An 11,930-nucleotide genomic window follows, 5' to 3' on the forward strand; every position below is an offset into this window, starting at 1 on the left:
AAATACCATGAAAAGGGATATTCCATTTTCTGTGTGGCCACTGGCTAACTTCCAAACTTGAGCTCTGGGACCAGTGCTTAGGTTTTTAAATTTGCACGTTAGCTTATACACTTGGCCAATCACGATGTTTTTTGCTAAGCACTTTCTGTGTGCCAAGCATTGTACTAATTGCTGGGGTAGATGCAAGATAGTAAGGTAAGGCACAGGCCCTGTCCTTCATGGGGTTCACAGTCTAAGAGGGAGGAATGGAGGGAGAATGGGTATTTTATCCCCATTTTACAGCTGAAGAAAATGAGGTGAACTGCCCAAGGTCACCCAGCAGGCAAGTGACAGAGTGGGATTAGAGCCCAGGTTCCCCAATTCCCAGTCCTGTGCTCTTTCCATTAGGCCACACAACTTCTCTGTAGTTCCCAAGCCTGCCCCCAGGCAAGGGGTTAATTGTTTCCCATCCTGGGAGCTGGCAGGGAAGGGTCAAGCCCTGTAGGGCACTGGTACCCAGGTCCAGAAATAGAAAATCAACCCAAATCTGATACTGTCCCCTGTGGAGGTGGGCGAGGAGACATGGGTTGGGGAAAACAGGCAGGAGCTGACTGGTCCCTTCGAAGGGTATTGGGGAGGGAGGGCTGATGGTGGCAGCTGGATGCAGAGCGGAGGCATGGAGGGACATGGGTGGGTGGGGGGCATGGCGTGGGCTGATCAAAGACACAACTCCCTCTCCGCACCACAGCCCCTCTGTCCCAAGGAGCTCTGGCACTTCGTCCACCAGTGTTATGGGAATGAACTGGGCCTGACCAGCGATGACGAGGATTATGTGCCACCTGATGATGACTTCAACACCATGGGGTGAGCCTGGGCCAGGCTGGGTGGGCTGACCAAGCCATATGTTTCCTGCCCATTCCCCTTAGGACCTGATCTGGGCTAGGTTTTTCCAGACTGGGGATGGTATGTGGGAGACACTTTTTAAGGCTGAAGAGCTCAAAGCTCTATGTTCTAATCTTCACTCTGTCTCTAACAGAGTGAGGCCAGGGCAGTGAAGAAATCACAGTAATAATAATAATAATAGAGGTATTTGCTAAGCACTTACTATGTGCCAGGCACTGTACTAAGCACTGGGGTGGATATAAGCAAATTGGGTTAAACATAGTCCCTGTCCCACATAGGGCTCACAGTCTTAATCCCCATTTTACAGATGAGAGAAGTGAGGCACAGATAAATGACTTGCCCAGGATCATGCAGCAGACAAGTGGTGTAGCCGGGACTAGAACCCAGGTCCTTCTGACTCCCAGGCCAGTTATCGATCTATCAGACCGTACTGCTTCACAAGTCCATTGTAATAATGTGTTCAGGGCTAAAAGATTGATAATGACTAGTGACTAGGCTGGGAGGTCTTGGGATGGTTCAGGGGTGGCCCTGTCTGGATGCAGGGAGATTGTCTGGGTGATCTCTTCAGTTGCCTGGTCCCTTCCTTGTCCCTTCTAGCCCCAGGCTTTGTGATTCCACGAGGAACTAGCCGTGCACACTGTTACGTTAGCCCATTCCTACCACTCTACACCCAGCCTGGCAGATACCTTTTATCTAAACAAGGATTTCCTGCCCACAGTCAACCAGAGGGCAAGTTAAGGAATGAAGTGCATTGGCCACATCACTCAGCAAGAGTGAGCTGGACTTTTCTTGTGTCCCCGCAATGGTCTGGGGCCTGGGAGGGGTGTGGCTGAGTGACCTGACCTCATGGTGGAGGGGAGACGGACTCAGTCTGTCCTTTCCTCCCCACGCTCCGCTGCCAGCTATTGTGAAGAAATCCCAGTTGAAGAGAACGAGGTGAACGACAGCTCTTCCAAAAGCAGTGTGGAAGCCAAGGCAGATGCCAGCCCGCAGATTCCCAAGAAATCCATCACCAACAGCACACTCACTTCCACCGGGAGCAGCGAAGCCCCCATTTCGGTAGGAAGCCCTGGCCCCAGCTCTTGGCCCCTATTCCATTCAGATGGCCAGCCTTGCTTCCCCAGTCTAGTCCCAGTCTCCCACCCCACCCTCAACCCAGTATTCTGTTATTACCCATTCTTAGCTGCCTGCGACTGCTGCTGGGCCACTTAACCCAGGTGCCAATCCTGGCTCCGAGGTCTCCTGTCTGGGTGCCTCAGAGAGAGTCATGGAACTCTATGGACTTCCTATTTTCTCCACATATGAAATAAAGTGCTTCGTTGATTTCTTTCTGGGGAATGGCAGAGAAGAGTGAGGTACTGCAGACAAAAAGCCGGGTCAGTGTTTTGGAATCTAGGGGCATTAGGCCTTCCTGTTTCCATGGCCACTGGCTGCCTAGGGCTAGGAATCTATCTAAGCCAACACGCCTGCACCCCCCCCCAGGGCTTTGAAACAATAGGGAGGATTTCATAGAACCTCAGATCAGCATCCCCCTTCCCAGAACCCTTCAGAATAGGCCTCTGAGTGCATATTCTCCATGCCCACAGAGTATTAAATCCCTGGGAAACGTTTCAGTAGGAAAAAGTTAGGAAGGACTTTTTGTTACAACTCTGGAGCATCTGTAGAGAGCATCTGTCCCTTGGAATTTTCAAAGCACTCTGGACTCCTGCCCCTGAAGATGGTTAGGGCAATCACCTGTCTTCCTGCTCAATCCACTCCACCTGGGGAAGGGTTCTTCTTGGTTTGCCTCTCCCCTCAAAAGGCCTGGGGCATTTCTGGGGAATTCAAAAGTGTTCTGGTTGACTCTCAACTCCTCAGGTCATGGCTGATTTGAACCCCTAGAAAATCCTTAGAGACCCCAACGGGGGCTTTTGAATAGTTTCCCCGGAGAGGATCCCACAACTTGTTGACTGGAAAACCAAGAATGTACAGGGTGTCCTGGCCCAACTTCCTGGCCCAACCCCTGGCAAAGAGGGGTCCACTGTAGAGACAGCTGCATTTCCCTGGAGGAATGGCCTGTGCCCAGGCATTGCCTAACCCCTCTCCGGGAGCGTGGTCTGGGAGGCCAGTTCACTGGGGAAGAATTCGATCCTCCCCATCTGCTGTCCCCAATCCAGTTTGATGGCCTGCCCCTGGAGGAGGAGGTGTTGGAGGAGGATGGCCCCCTAGAGCCGGAGCTCAGTCTCGACAACATCATGGAGGAAAAAATTGAGATGATCGCCCCAGTCAACTCACCCTCGTTGGATTTCAACGACAATGAGGACATTCCCACTGAGCTCAGCGACTCATCGGACACTCATGATGAAGGTGCAGAGCTGGGGGGAGCCCAGGGCCTGACTCAGCCCCTTGCTGCAAAGAAGGCCCAAGGAGTTTAGATTTTCAACCAGGAATCCATTGGGGTTTCTTTAGTGAAAGGGATTGTTTACTGTTTAAGTTTGCGTTACCCCCGTGTGGTTTTCTATCACTGTCCTGATTCTTGCATCAGTTCCCCACCAATGGCCTCCAGGGGTCCAGGAGGAAGGCTAATTAATGTCCCATCCTCACGTCCCTCTAAGAGAAAAGGCTGAAAGACACTGCCCTTGATAGAACTACCAAAAGGTGGTAGGCTGCAAGTGGTGCCTTCCTGACCCAAATGGCGCCACCAAAGGATGCTGGGAGAACAGTGGAATAGTTGCCCTCCTGGACAGCTGTCCTCATGGTTTGGGGTGGACTATTTTAGGGCCACAATTTTACCGCTTAGTAACTGATTAAGAGCCCATATATTTATCCAAATCCTCTGGAACCTGCCTACCTTTCCAGCCTCCTGAACTTCTTTGGGAACAAGTTCCATCAGTTCACCATCCACTAGGTGAAGAAGTGTTTCCTTCTGTTGGTTTTGAGTAAACCACCCTCAACCTTCAGTGGAAATGCCCAGTCAGTCAGTAAACTACCAAATTCTCTGCCCAAGAAAAGTCACCACTGATCTCCAGAGGAGCAAGTGATAACCTGATACCTCATTGAGAGGGTCTCCCTCCCTGCTGATTGGTGGGTAATTGGTAGTCCAGACTAGAGAACTAATAGGTACTGCAAAGCCCAGCTACCCCATTTGGTTTGACCACAATGATCCAATAGGGTCATTGTTGTGTTGTACATTCCCAAGCACTTAATACAGTGCTCTGCACACAGGAAGTGCTTAATAAATATGATTGAAGGAAGGAAGGGGGCCAACCAATCATGAGTTTGCCTTTAAAAAGATGGGAATCCTGCAGACTGGACCCCCCTCCTTACTACCAACCTGGGGAGATTCCCTTATCCTCAGCCTTCTTTTCTGGGGTCACAGGGGAAGTTCAGGCTTTCTACGAGGACCTGAGTGGCCGGCAGTACGTGAATGAGGTGTTCAACTTTAGTGTGGACAAACTGTACGACCTGCTCTTCACCAACTCACCCTTCCAGCGGGACTTCATGGAGCAACGCCGCTTCTCTGGTCAGTTGGACCAAACTGCAGTGAGCCTTCTGGGCAGATGTCCAGGCCCTTCCTCCCCCAGCCTCCCTTCCCAGAGTCCCATGGAGTCAGGCCCCTTCCCCCTACCTCCCCAGGCCCTGACATGGCCCCAGAAGAAGGAAGGTTGCCCTCTGCCCAGGAAACCACCCCTTTTCTGTCTCCTATTACTGCTCTGCCAGCATGTGTTTGGGGTGGTTGGGTGGGGCAGCTCTGAGAGAGGGGAGTGGAGGCCCTTCCCAGGGGAACAAGTCCTTCCCCCTCACCCCGCCATCACACAGTAGCTTCAGTATCATCAACAGCTCAGTGGGAGGTCCCAGAGCTTCCTGCTCCTGCCCGAGAAAAGTCCAAATTCCTGAGTTCACTCCAGAATACCAGCAGTGCCACAATGGGACTCTTTCTGCTCAGGTTCTTTGACCCCCTCACCACCCTGCCCCTGCTTCCCCCCTCTTGCCCCTCTCTTTACTCTCCCTCCTCTCCTGGTCTTGCTCCTATTGGCTGCTCTCAAGAACTCAAAGAGCAGTTGGGAGGAGTGGGGCTGGACTGGAAATGAAAACAGTGTGACCTTTTCTCCCCTGCTCCTCCCAGATATTATTTTTCATCCGTGGAAGAAGGAGGAGAGTGGGAACCAGACCCGAGTCATTCTCTACACCATCACCCTCACCAACCCTCTGGCTCCCAAAACTGCCACTGTCACAGAAACACAGGTGAGTGTCACACCAAAAGGAAGGAGCCAGACTGCTGCTTGAGGAACTTTGATGATAGGATGAAGGAATTCCTGACATTGAGGAGAGCTGAACAGACCTGAGGTCTGGGGAACTGCAATGATTCTGCTGTCCTCAAATTCCCAGGATGGGGGCTTCCAATTAAAGACTCCCTGGTCTGGCATCCTGGATGTCTGGATTTCACTCACACTTGGGCTGTGGATTTGCTGTTTGATCTTATACAACCTGTTTTACTTTACTGAGCCTCAGCTTCCCAACTACAACATGAGGGAAATCACCCCTCCTACCCCAACTTGAGGCGGGTCAGTTTGGAGGCTGGGATGAACTGGGAGAAAGCTAAAGCGTTAATTATCAAACAGTCTTGATTCCTAAGTTGTTCCATGAGTGTCTTGTTAAAAGCCTCCAGGAGTGCCTCGTGTTACTCAAAATAAGATGAACAGTTTCAGTTCTGGCAGACAGTACAACGATGATAATCTCACACACCCTGTGGCCCCCCACCTTGTATTTAGCAGTATTTTCTAATGAAGATTGTAAAGCAGGTATACCCCTCATCTAATGTACTTCCAAAAGGTGGTAGAAGAGTGGGGATTTTTAACCCCCATTTTATATATGGTAAACTGAGGCCCAGAGAGGATAAGTGACTTGCTCCAGATCATCCAGTGAGTTGGGGATAGAGAGCAGAATTAAACCATAACTCTGCAGCCCAGAATTCTGAGGGTGTGTGTTCGGGGTGATGTGCCATGCTCCCCTTCTCCCAAGGGACTGCTGGCCTGCTCTCACACCATCCCCCCTGGCTCGTCCCTGTCTGCAGACCATGTACAAGGCCAGCCAGGAGAGTGAGTGCTATGTGATCGATGCAGAGGTGCTGACCCATGATGTTCCCTACCATGATTACTTCTACACAATCAACCGCTACACCCTGACCCGGGTGGCCAGGAACAAGAGCCGACTCAGGTATGTTCCCTTCCCCTAACCCCCCTCAAGAAAGGTGGTTGTTCTGGTGACGCGGGGGGCCTTAGTGCAGGGGTGAGGGGAGTGGGAGGTGACAGATGGACTGCTGTAGACTCAGGTTGGGAGAAGTGGCAATAATAACAATAATAACTGTGATATTTGTTAAATTCTTACTCTGTGCCGAGCACTGTACTGAGCACAGGGAGAGATATATCATCAGGTTTCCCTCTCAGAAGGGAGCAGATAATCTGGGTCTGACAAAATATAACAGACTTGGTTCACAAACAGGTTCCCAAAACACTGCCAGTCTAGATCTCTCTGGGTTGCAAGCTCCACTGGGTTGGGGGGTGGATGTACCTGCTAACTCTGGTGTACTTTCCCAAAGCTTCTCTTGTACTAAGCATAGTGCAGTACTCTACACCCAGTAAGCACTCAGTAAATTTGGTTTATTGATTGATCGACTAAGAGGACTGGGTAGTTCTAGCCTCCCTCCCCTCCATCTGGGAGAGGAGAATGGGGGCATCTCAGTCTCTCCTTCATGGACCCTGGGTGGGTGATGGATGGAATGACTGGATCTCCAGACTTGCTAAAAAGCAGCAAGCCAAACTCCTGGGCCAGGAGCTGACCAGGCCCAGTGTCTGGGGAAGCACCACCCTGGAGTGATAAATCAATCAATCATATTTATTGAGCGCTTACTGTGTGCAGAGCACTGTACTAAGCGCTTGGGAAGTACGAGTTGGCAACATATAGAGACAGTCCCTACCCAACAGTGGGCTCACAGTCTAGATGTTAGTCCCTGGGAAGGAACAGGAAACTGATGTGCATTGGCCTGGCTTGGCTGCATTCAAAAGGCATTAGAGCACAAGGAGTATGGTTCAGAGCATGGAACAGGGGGACCACTGGAAGGGAAGGGAAAAGGGGAGGAAGGAGCTGGTGATTGGCAAGCAGTGGAGCAGGGCCTAAGGTTGCCTTCCAGTTTAGTGTACTTCCCATCAGATTACCTGAAATCGTGATGTTGACATCACAGCCTCAAACTCTAGGAGGATGTGAGAGATTGAGATCAGGGTGGTGGTCAGCATATATCTACGCTTGCTGAATTTTTTCATCCCTCCCCAACCCCTTTCTATCCTTCTATTATCGGGCAGCATTCAACTTCAGTACACACACATACACAGACACACACACACATTCCTCTTTCTCTTTCTCTCCTCCCTCTCCCTCCCTTTCAGGCCTGCCCCGACCTTGTCTTTCAGTGTCTCGGTAGGGCAACAGTGCAATAACTTTGGGGAAGGGAAATCAGTGTGGGTCAAATGGAAACATCTTGGGAACATGAAATTAAGCAATCTGCCCACAATTCCCAGGGTCTCAGCTCCAACCTCCCTGCTCTAAACTGGATCACTGAAACCAAGTAATGGTTATAAGGCCCAAGTTTCTTTTCGGACCAGATCTGCCCTGGGTGTGTGGTCTTATCATTCAGCCCCTCCAATGGCAGCACCAGTGCCCAACCAGCTGTGGTCCCCATAGGATCCTCATGATGGTGGGGAAGAAGGTGGCTTGGTCTTGCTCTAGGCTAAGACTGCTCCTGGGGATGTGGCTTGAACCTTTGGGTTTGTTCTCAGGATTTCAACAGAACTGCGCTACAGGAAGCAGCCCTGGGGCTTGGTGAAGACCTTCATCGAAAAGAACTTTTGGAGTGGTCTGGAGGAATACTTCCGCCACTTGGGTGAGGCCTGGAGTCACTATTTGGGAAGGATGGGAGCAGGAGCAGGATGGAAATGAGGGGAGTGTGAAAGGAGGGATCTGACTGGGGTGAGGGGGAGAGTGTATGTGTGTGGACATATGTGTGTTTGTAGTGTGTATGCATGTATGTGTGGTATATGCATGTGCCCACACAGCGGGTGTGATTACTTATAATGATGCTACTGATGCCTGTTTACTTGTTTTGATTTCTGTCTCCCCACTTCTAGACTGTGAGCCCATTGTGGGCAGGGATTGCCTCTATTTGTTGCTGAATTGTATTTCCCAAGCACTTAGTACAGTGCTCTGCTCACAGTAAGCGCTCAATAAATTTGATTAATTGAATGAGAGAGAGAGTGTGTGTGTGTGTGTGTGTGTGTGTGTGTGTGTGTGTGTGTGTGTGTATTCATTCTTCTCACCTAGCATATTTGAGCAGCCACATGGCTCTTCACAGCCAGGGGAAAGGGTCTGTTAGAACTTAAGACTGCAGCATTTTTGGATGCTCAGAAATTTCACTTAGAGGCCCGAAGGTGCCTTTGCACACAGCCGAAGCATTGAGGAGAGGGTCCCCTGAAACCCTGCCTGCATCAGGGCTACTGGGATGCAACTGGGAGAGTGGCAGGGAAGCTGAGGAGATGCCAGGATGGAGCCAGGAGAGCATGCAGGGAAGCTCAGAAGTTGTTGGGGTGGAGCCAGGAGAGCAGCAGGCTGTTGATCAGGGGGTGTCTGGGATGGAGCTGGGAGAGTGTCAGGGAAGCTTGAAGGATGCTGGGATTAGAGGTGGAAGTGTCAGGGAAGCTCAGGGAATGCCAGAACAGAACCAGGAGAGCCTCAGGTAAACTAGAAGCATGCTGGGAAGGAGCAGGGAGAGTGGCAGGGCGGCTGGGGTCCCACTCAGGCCTGTAACAGGGACTGTCTTTCCCCCATGACAGAAAGTGAGCTGACCAAAACAGAGAGCACCTATTTGGCAGATGTGCATCGACAATCCCCCAAGGAGAAGGCTGGCAAAGTCTCTACCCTGAGGAGGAGGAAGAGGCCCCACCCCCACCTACGTGTCCCCCACTTGGAGGAGGTGATGAGCCCTGTCACCACCCCCACCGACGAGGAGGTGGGGCGCCGAACCAAGCACGTGGCAGGTGCGAAGGGCCAAAGTAGGCTGGGAGAGAGGCCAGCAGTCCCATGAAACAGATGAACTTGAACTCTTGATGTCCCTCTTCCTCACCACCAATAGAGGCTCATTTGCATGTTGCTTTGCATGTGATCTGCATGTCCAAATACTCACCCCCTCCCCATCTCCCCTACCCTTCTTCACTCCTTGCTTTTCCCCTGCTGGCATGGGAACTAGCTGAGGCCAGAATCTCCCCTTCAGGCCCCTCCACATATCTTGCTACCAGGGCAGTGCCACTCAAGTCACTCTGGGGATGGAGCAAGACTGTGGGGGCTGCTGGACCAATTCCTCTGCAACAGAAAGGTCATGGGTTTTAATCCCAGCTCTGCCACTTGTCTGCTGTGTGACTTTGGGCAAATCACTGTACCTCTCTGTGCCTGTTACCTCATCTGTAAAATGAGGATTGAGATTGTGAGCCCCAAATCGAACAGGGACTGTGTCCAACTCGATTTGCTTTTATCCACCCCAGGGCTTATATGAAACATGGGGGCTGCAATTCCCAGGAGCCAGGTTTGGAGCTGGGTAGTTACAAAATCAGCCACTGCTCAGATCCCCGGGCCCCCCTAATGTCATGCCTGCCCCTCCCAAAGGGATGGGGTACACTCCCTGGCTGGCAAAGGAAGGAAGGACACACTGTGGTCTCTCCACAGGCTCCACACAGACGCGGCTCATCTCTGAGGAGAACTCCAACGGCATCCACCTGCAGAGCGTCTCCAAGATGCTGCTCATTATCAGCTGTGTGTAAGGAACTCCCTGCCCCCAGCCTGCCTCACCCCAAGTGGCTAGTGGCTTGCAGCTAGCCACGACCCATTCGACCAGTCCCGCTCTCCCTCTGTTCTTCCCTTCCTCCTTGTCTCTCTTTCTCTTCTCTGTCTCTCTCAATTTCTCTGCCTGCTCTGTACCTTAAGCTGTACCCAGCTTGCTGCCACCTTCATCGACTCCCTCTACTGGTCGGTACAACTCCAGTAGACCCTTCAGAAAGAGGCTTACCCTTGGACACTGGCCCCTTCAGATAGGGGAAAAAGGAAGAGGGAGGAGAGTGTCGAGCAAACCCCTCATACTGAGGAAGCAACTCTGTCTGAGCTTGAAACGCCCCTCAAGTGGTGGCCACTACCCCAGTAATCTCTCTCCTTTCTCCCCGTCTCTTTCAGTGTATATCCCTCCTTTCCTCTGCCATTTCCCTTCTCCCTCTTACAGTCTGTTTCTAATGTCCTCCTCCTCCCTCTTTTCTCTCCCTGCTCCCATTAGGATTTGTTTCAGGTACTGTCTCTCTGATTTACCTCTTTATTTTCCTCCCTGTTTTGGGCTGCATCTGCACCCTATGGGCTGCTCCTCTGCCATATGTTCCATTCCTCTCCCCACTGTCTCTGTAACTCTTATTGGTCCCCTTTCTCTCTCTCTCTCTCTCTCTCTCTCTCTCTCTCTCTCTCTCTCTCTCTCTCTCTCTCTCTCTCTCTCTTTCTCTTTCTCTCTCTCTCTCTCCCTTTCCCTCTTCTCCCTCTCCCACTCTCCATCTCTCACTTTCTCCTTCACACACAAGGAAGTATCCTAGTGAATTGAGGGTGGAAGGAGGGCTCCAGGGAGGGCAGGCCAGGGTTGTGAACTTCTGAAGGTGGAGATCCAGTTGGCTGGCTGGGGTCTCTGACTGCGTCTCTAATGTGTCGTGGTTTCATCTCTCTCTCTCTCTCTCTCTCTCTCTCTCTCTCTCTCTGCTCTTCTGCCTCCCTCAGTTTGGTGCTGCTTGTCATTCTGAATATGTTGCTGTTTTACAAGCTCTGGATGTTGGAATACACCACCCAGACCCTTACGGTATGGCAGGGGCTGAGATTCCAAGAGAGGTAAGCCAGATCATGTCTGCTGTATCCTCTCCTCTTCAGCTCTTCTGGAAGCTCCCCTGACTGTGAGCCCCATGTGGGAAAGGGACTGGGTCCAATCTGCTTATATTTGTCCACCCTCAAACCCACAGCAACTACGTACGAGTCTTTAAATTATATGCTTTATTTATATTAATGTCTCTCCCTCTAGACTGAGCTCACTGTGGGCAAGGAATGTGTTTACAACTCTGTTGTATTGCACTCTTCAAAGTGGTATAGTGCTCTGCACATAGTAAGTGCTCAATAAGTATCATTGATGAGGATGATTGTATTGTATTGATCCCAGCACTTAGTACAGAGGTAATTGAGGCACACAGAAGTTAAGTACTTGCCCAAGGTCACACAGCAGACAAGCGATGGAGGCAGAACTAAAACCGAGGTCTTTCTGATTCCCTGTCCCCTGCTCTATCCACTAGGCCACATGCAGGATATTTAGGAGAGTGCAACAGAGTTGGTAGACATCTCCCTGCCCTCAAGGAGCTTACAGTCCACTGCGCTGCCCTGCCCTGCAATTCTCTGGTGTTTAGGGGTCCAGGGATGGAGGATGACCCTCTGAACAGAGCTTCATCTGTTCTCCCTGATCCAACTTCCAGGCTACCACAATCCCAGACAGAATGGGCCCAACTCTTAGAATCCCAACAAAAGTATCACGACACGGAGCTACAGAAATGGAAGGAAATAATCAAATCCTCGGTGATGCTGCTGGACCAGGTGAGAACCCCTCTCACCCCCCAGGGCTCTCTCCAATTGAAGAGGAAGTCCTAGGCTCCCCTGACTGATAGCTCTCCCCACCTTTCCCAGCTGCATTTCTGCATCTCGCTCCCCTAAACCTCTACTGGACTGATGGGCGAGTACTGTCCCACTGAGGACTATCTTGAGGAAATGGCTGAATTGATTGCAAATGCGATTTAGGGCAGACATAGGGAAGGACCTTTCAGCCCTGCAGGCCGGGTGACACTGGAGCAGGCTCCTGAAGGAGGTCGGGGAATCTTCCTCACTGCACACAGTTTTAGGGGGATGTATCTGAAAGCAAGGGGCTGGGCTTGAGGACCATTTTGGGGGATTCTGCCGGCCCA

At 51.3% G+C, this 11,930-nt stretch overlaps 1 protein-coding gene across 7 annotated transcripts in view; it reads left to right on the forward strand.

The window, feature by feature from the left end:
* GRAMD1B (GRAM domain containing 1B) overlaps positions 1-11,930 on the forward strand; it is a 194,437-nt gene that overhangs the window by 178,262 nt on the left and 4,245 nt on the right. For 3 of the 7 annotated variants that reach the window (XM_038753327.1, XM_038753331.1, XM_038753333.1), the window contains 12 exons: positions 728-843; positions 1,785-1,941; positions 3,039-3,228; positions 4,241-4,384; positions 4,988-5,106; positions 5,936-6,078; positions 7,695-7,798; positions 8,745-8,948; positions 9,631-9,721; positions 10,229-10,240; positions 10,711-10,818; positions 11,448-11,565. In XM_038753327.1, the coding sequence (XP_038609255.1) occupies positions 728-843; positions 1,785-1,941; positions 3,039-3,228; positions 4,241-4,384; positions 4,988-5,106; positions 5,936-6,078; positions 7,695-7,798; positions 8,745-8,948; positions 9,631-9,721; positions 10,229-10,240; positions 10,711-10,818; positions 11,448-11,565 (1,506 nt within the window). Of the gene's footprint in view, positions 1-727; positions 844-1,784; positions 1,942-3,038; positions 3,229-4,240; positions 4,385-4,987; positions 5,107-5,935; positions 6,079-7,694; positions 7,799-8,744; positions 8,949-9,630; positions 9,722-10,228; positions 10,241-10,710; positions 10,819-11,381; positions 11,566-11,930 lie in introns of all 7 variants that reach the window. The other 4 variants (XM_038753328.1, XM_038753329.1, XM_038753330.1 and 1 more) reach the window with 2 other exon arrangements.

This window comes from Tachyglossus aculeatus, chromosome 11 (assembly GCF_015852505.1).
Source record: "Tachyglossus aculeatus isolate mTacAcu1 chromosome 11, mTacAcu1.pri, whole genome shotgun sequence".
NCBI lineage: Eukaryota > Metazoa > Chordata > Mammalia > Monotremata > Tachyglossidae > Tachyglossus > Tachyglossus aculeatus.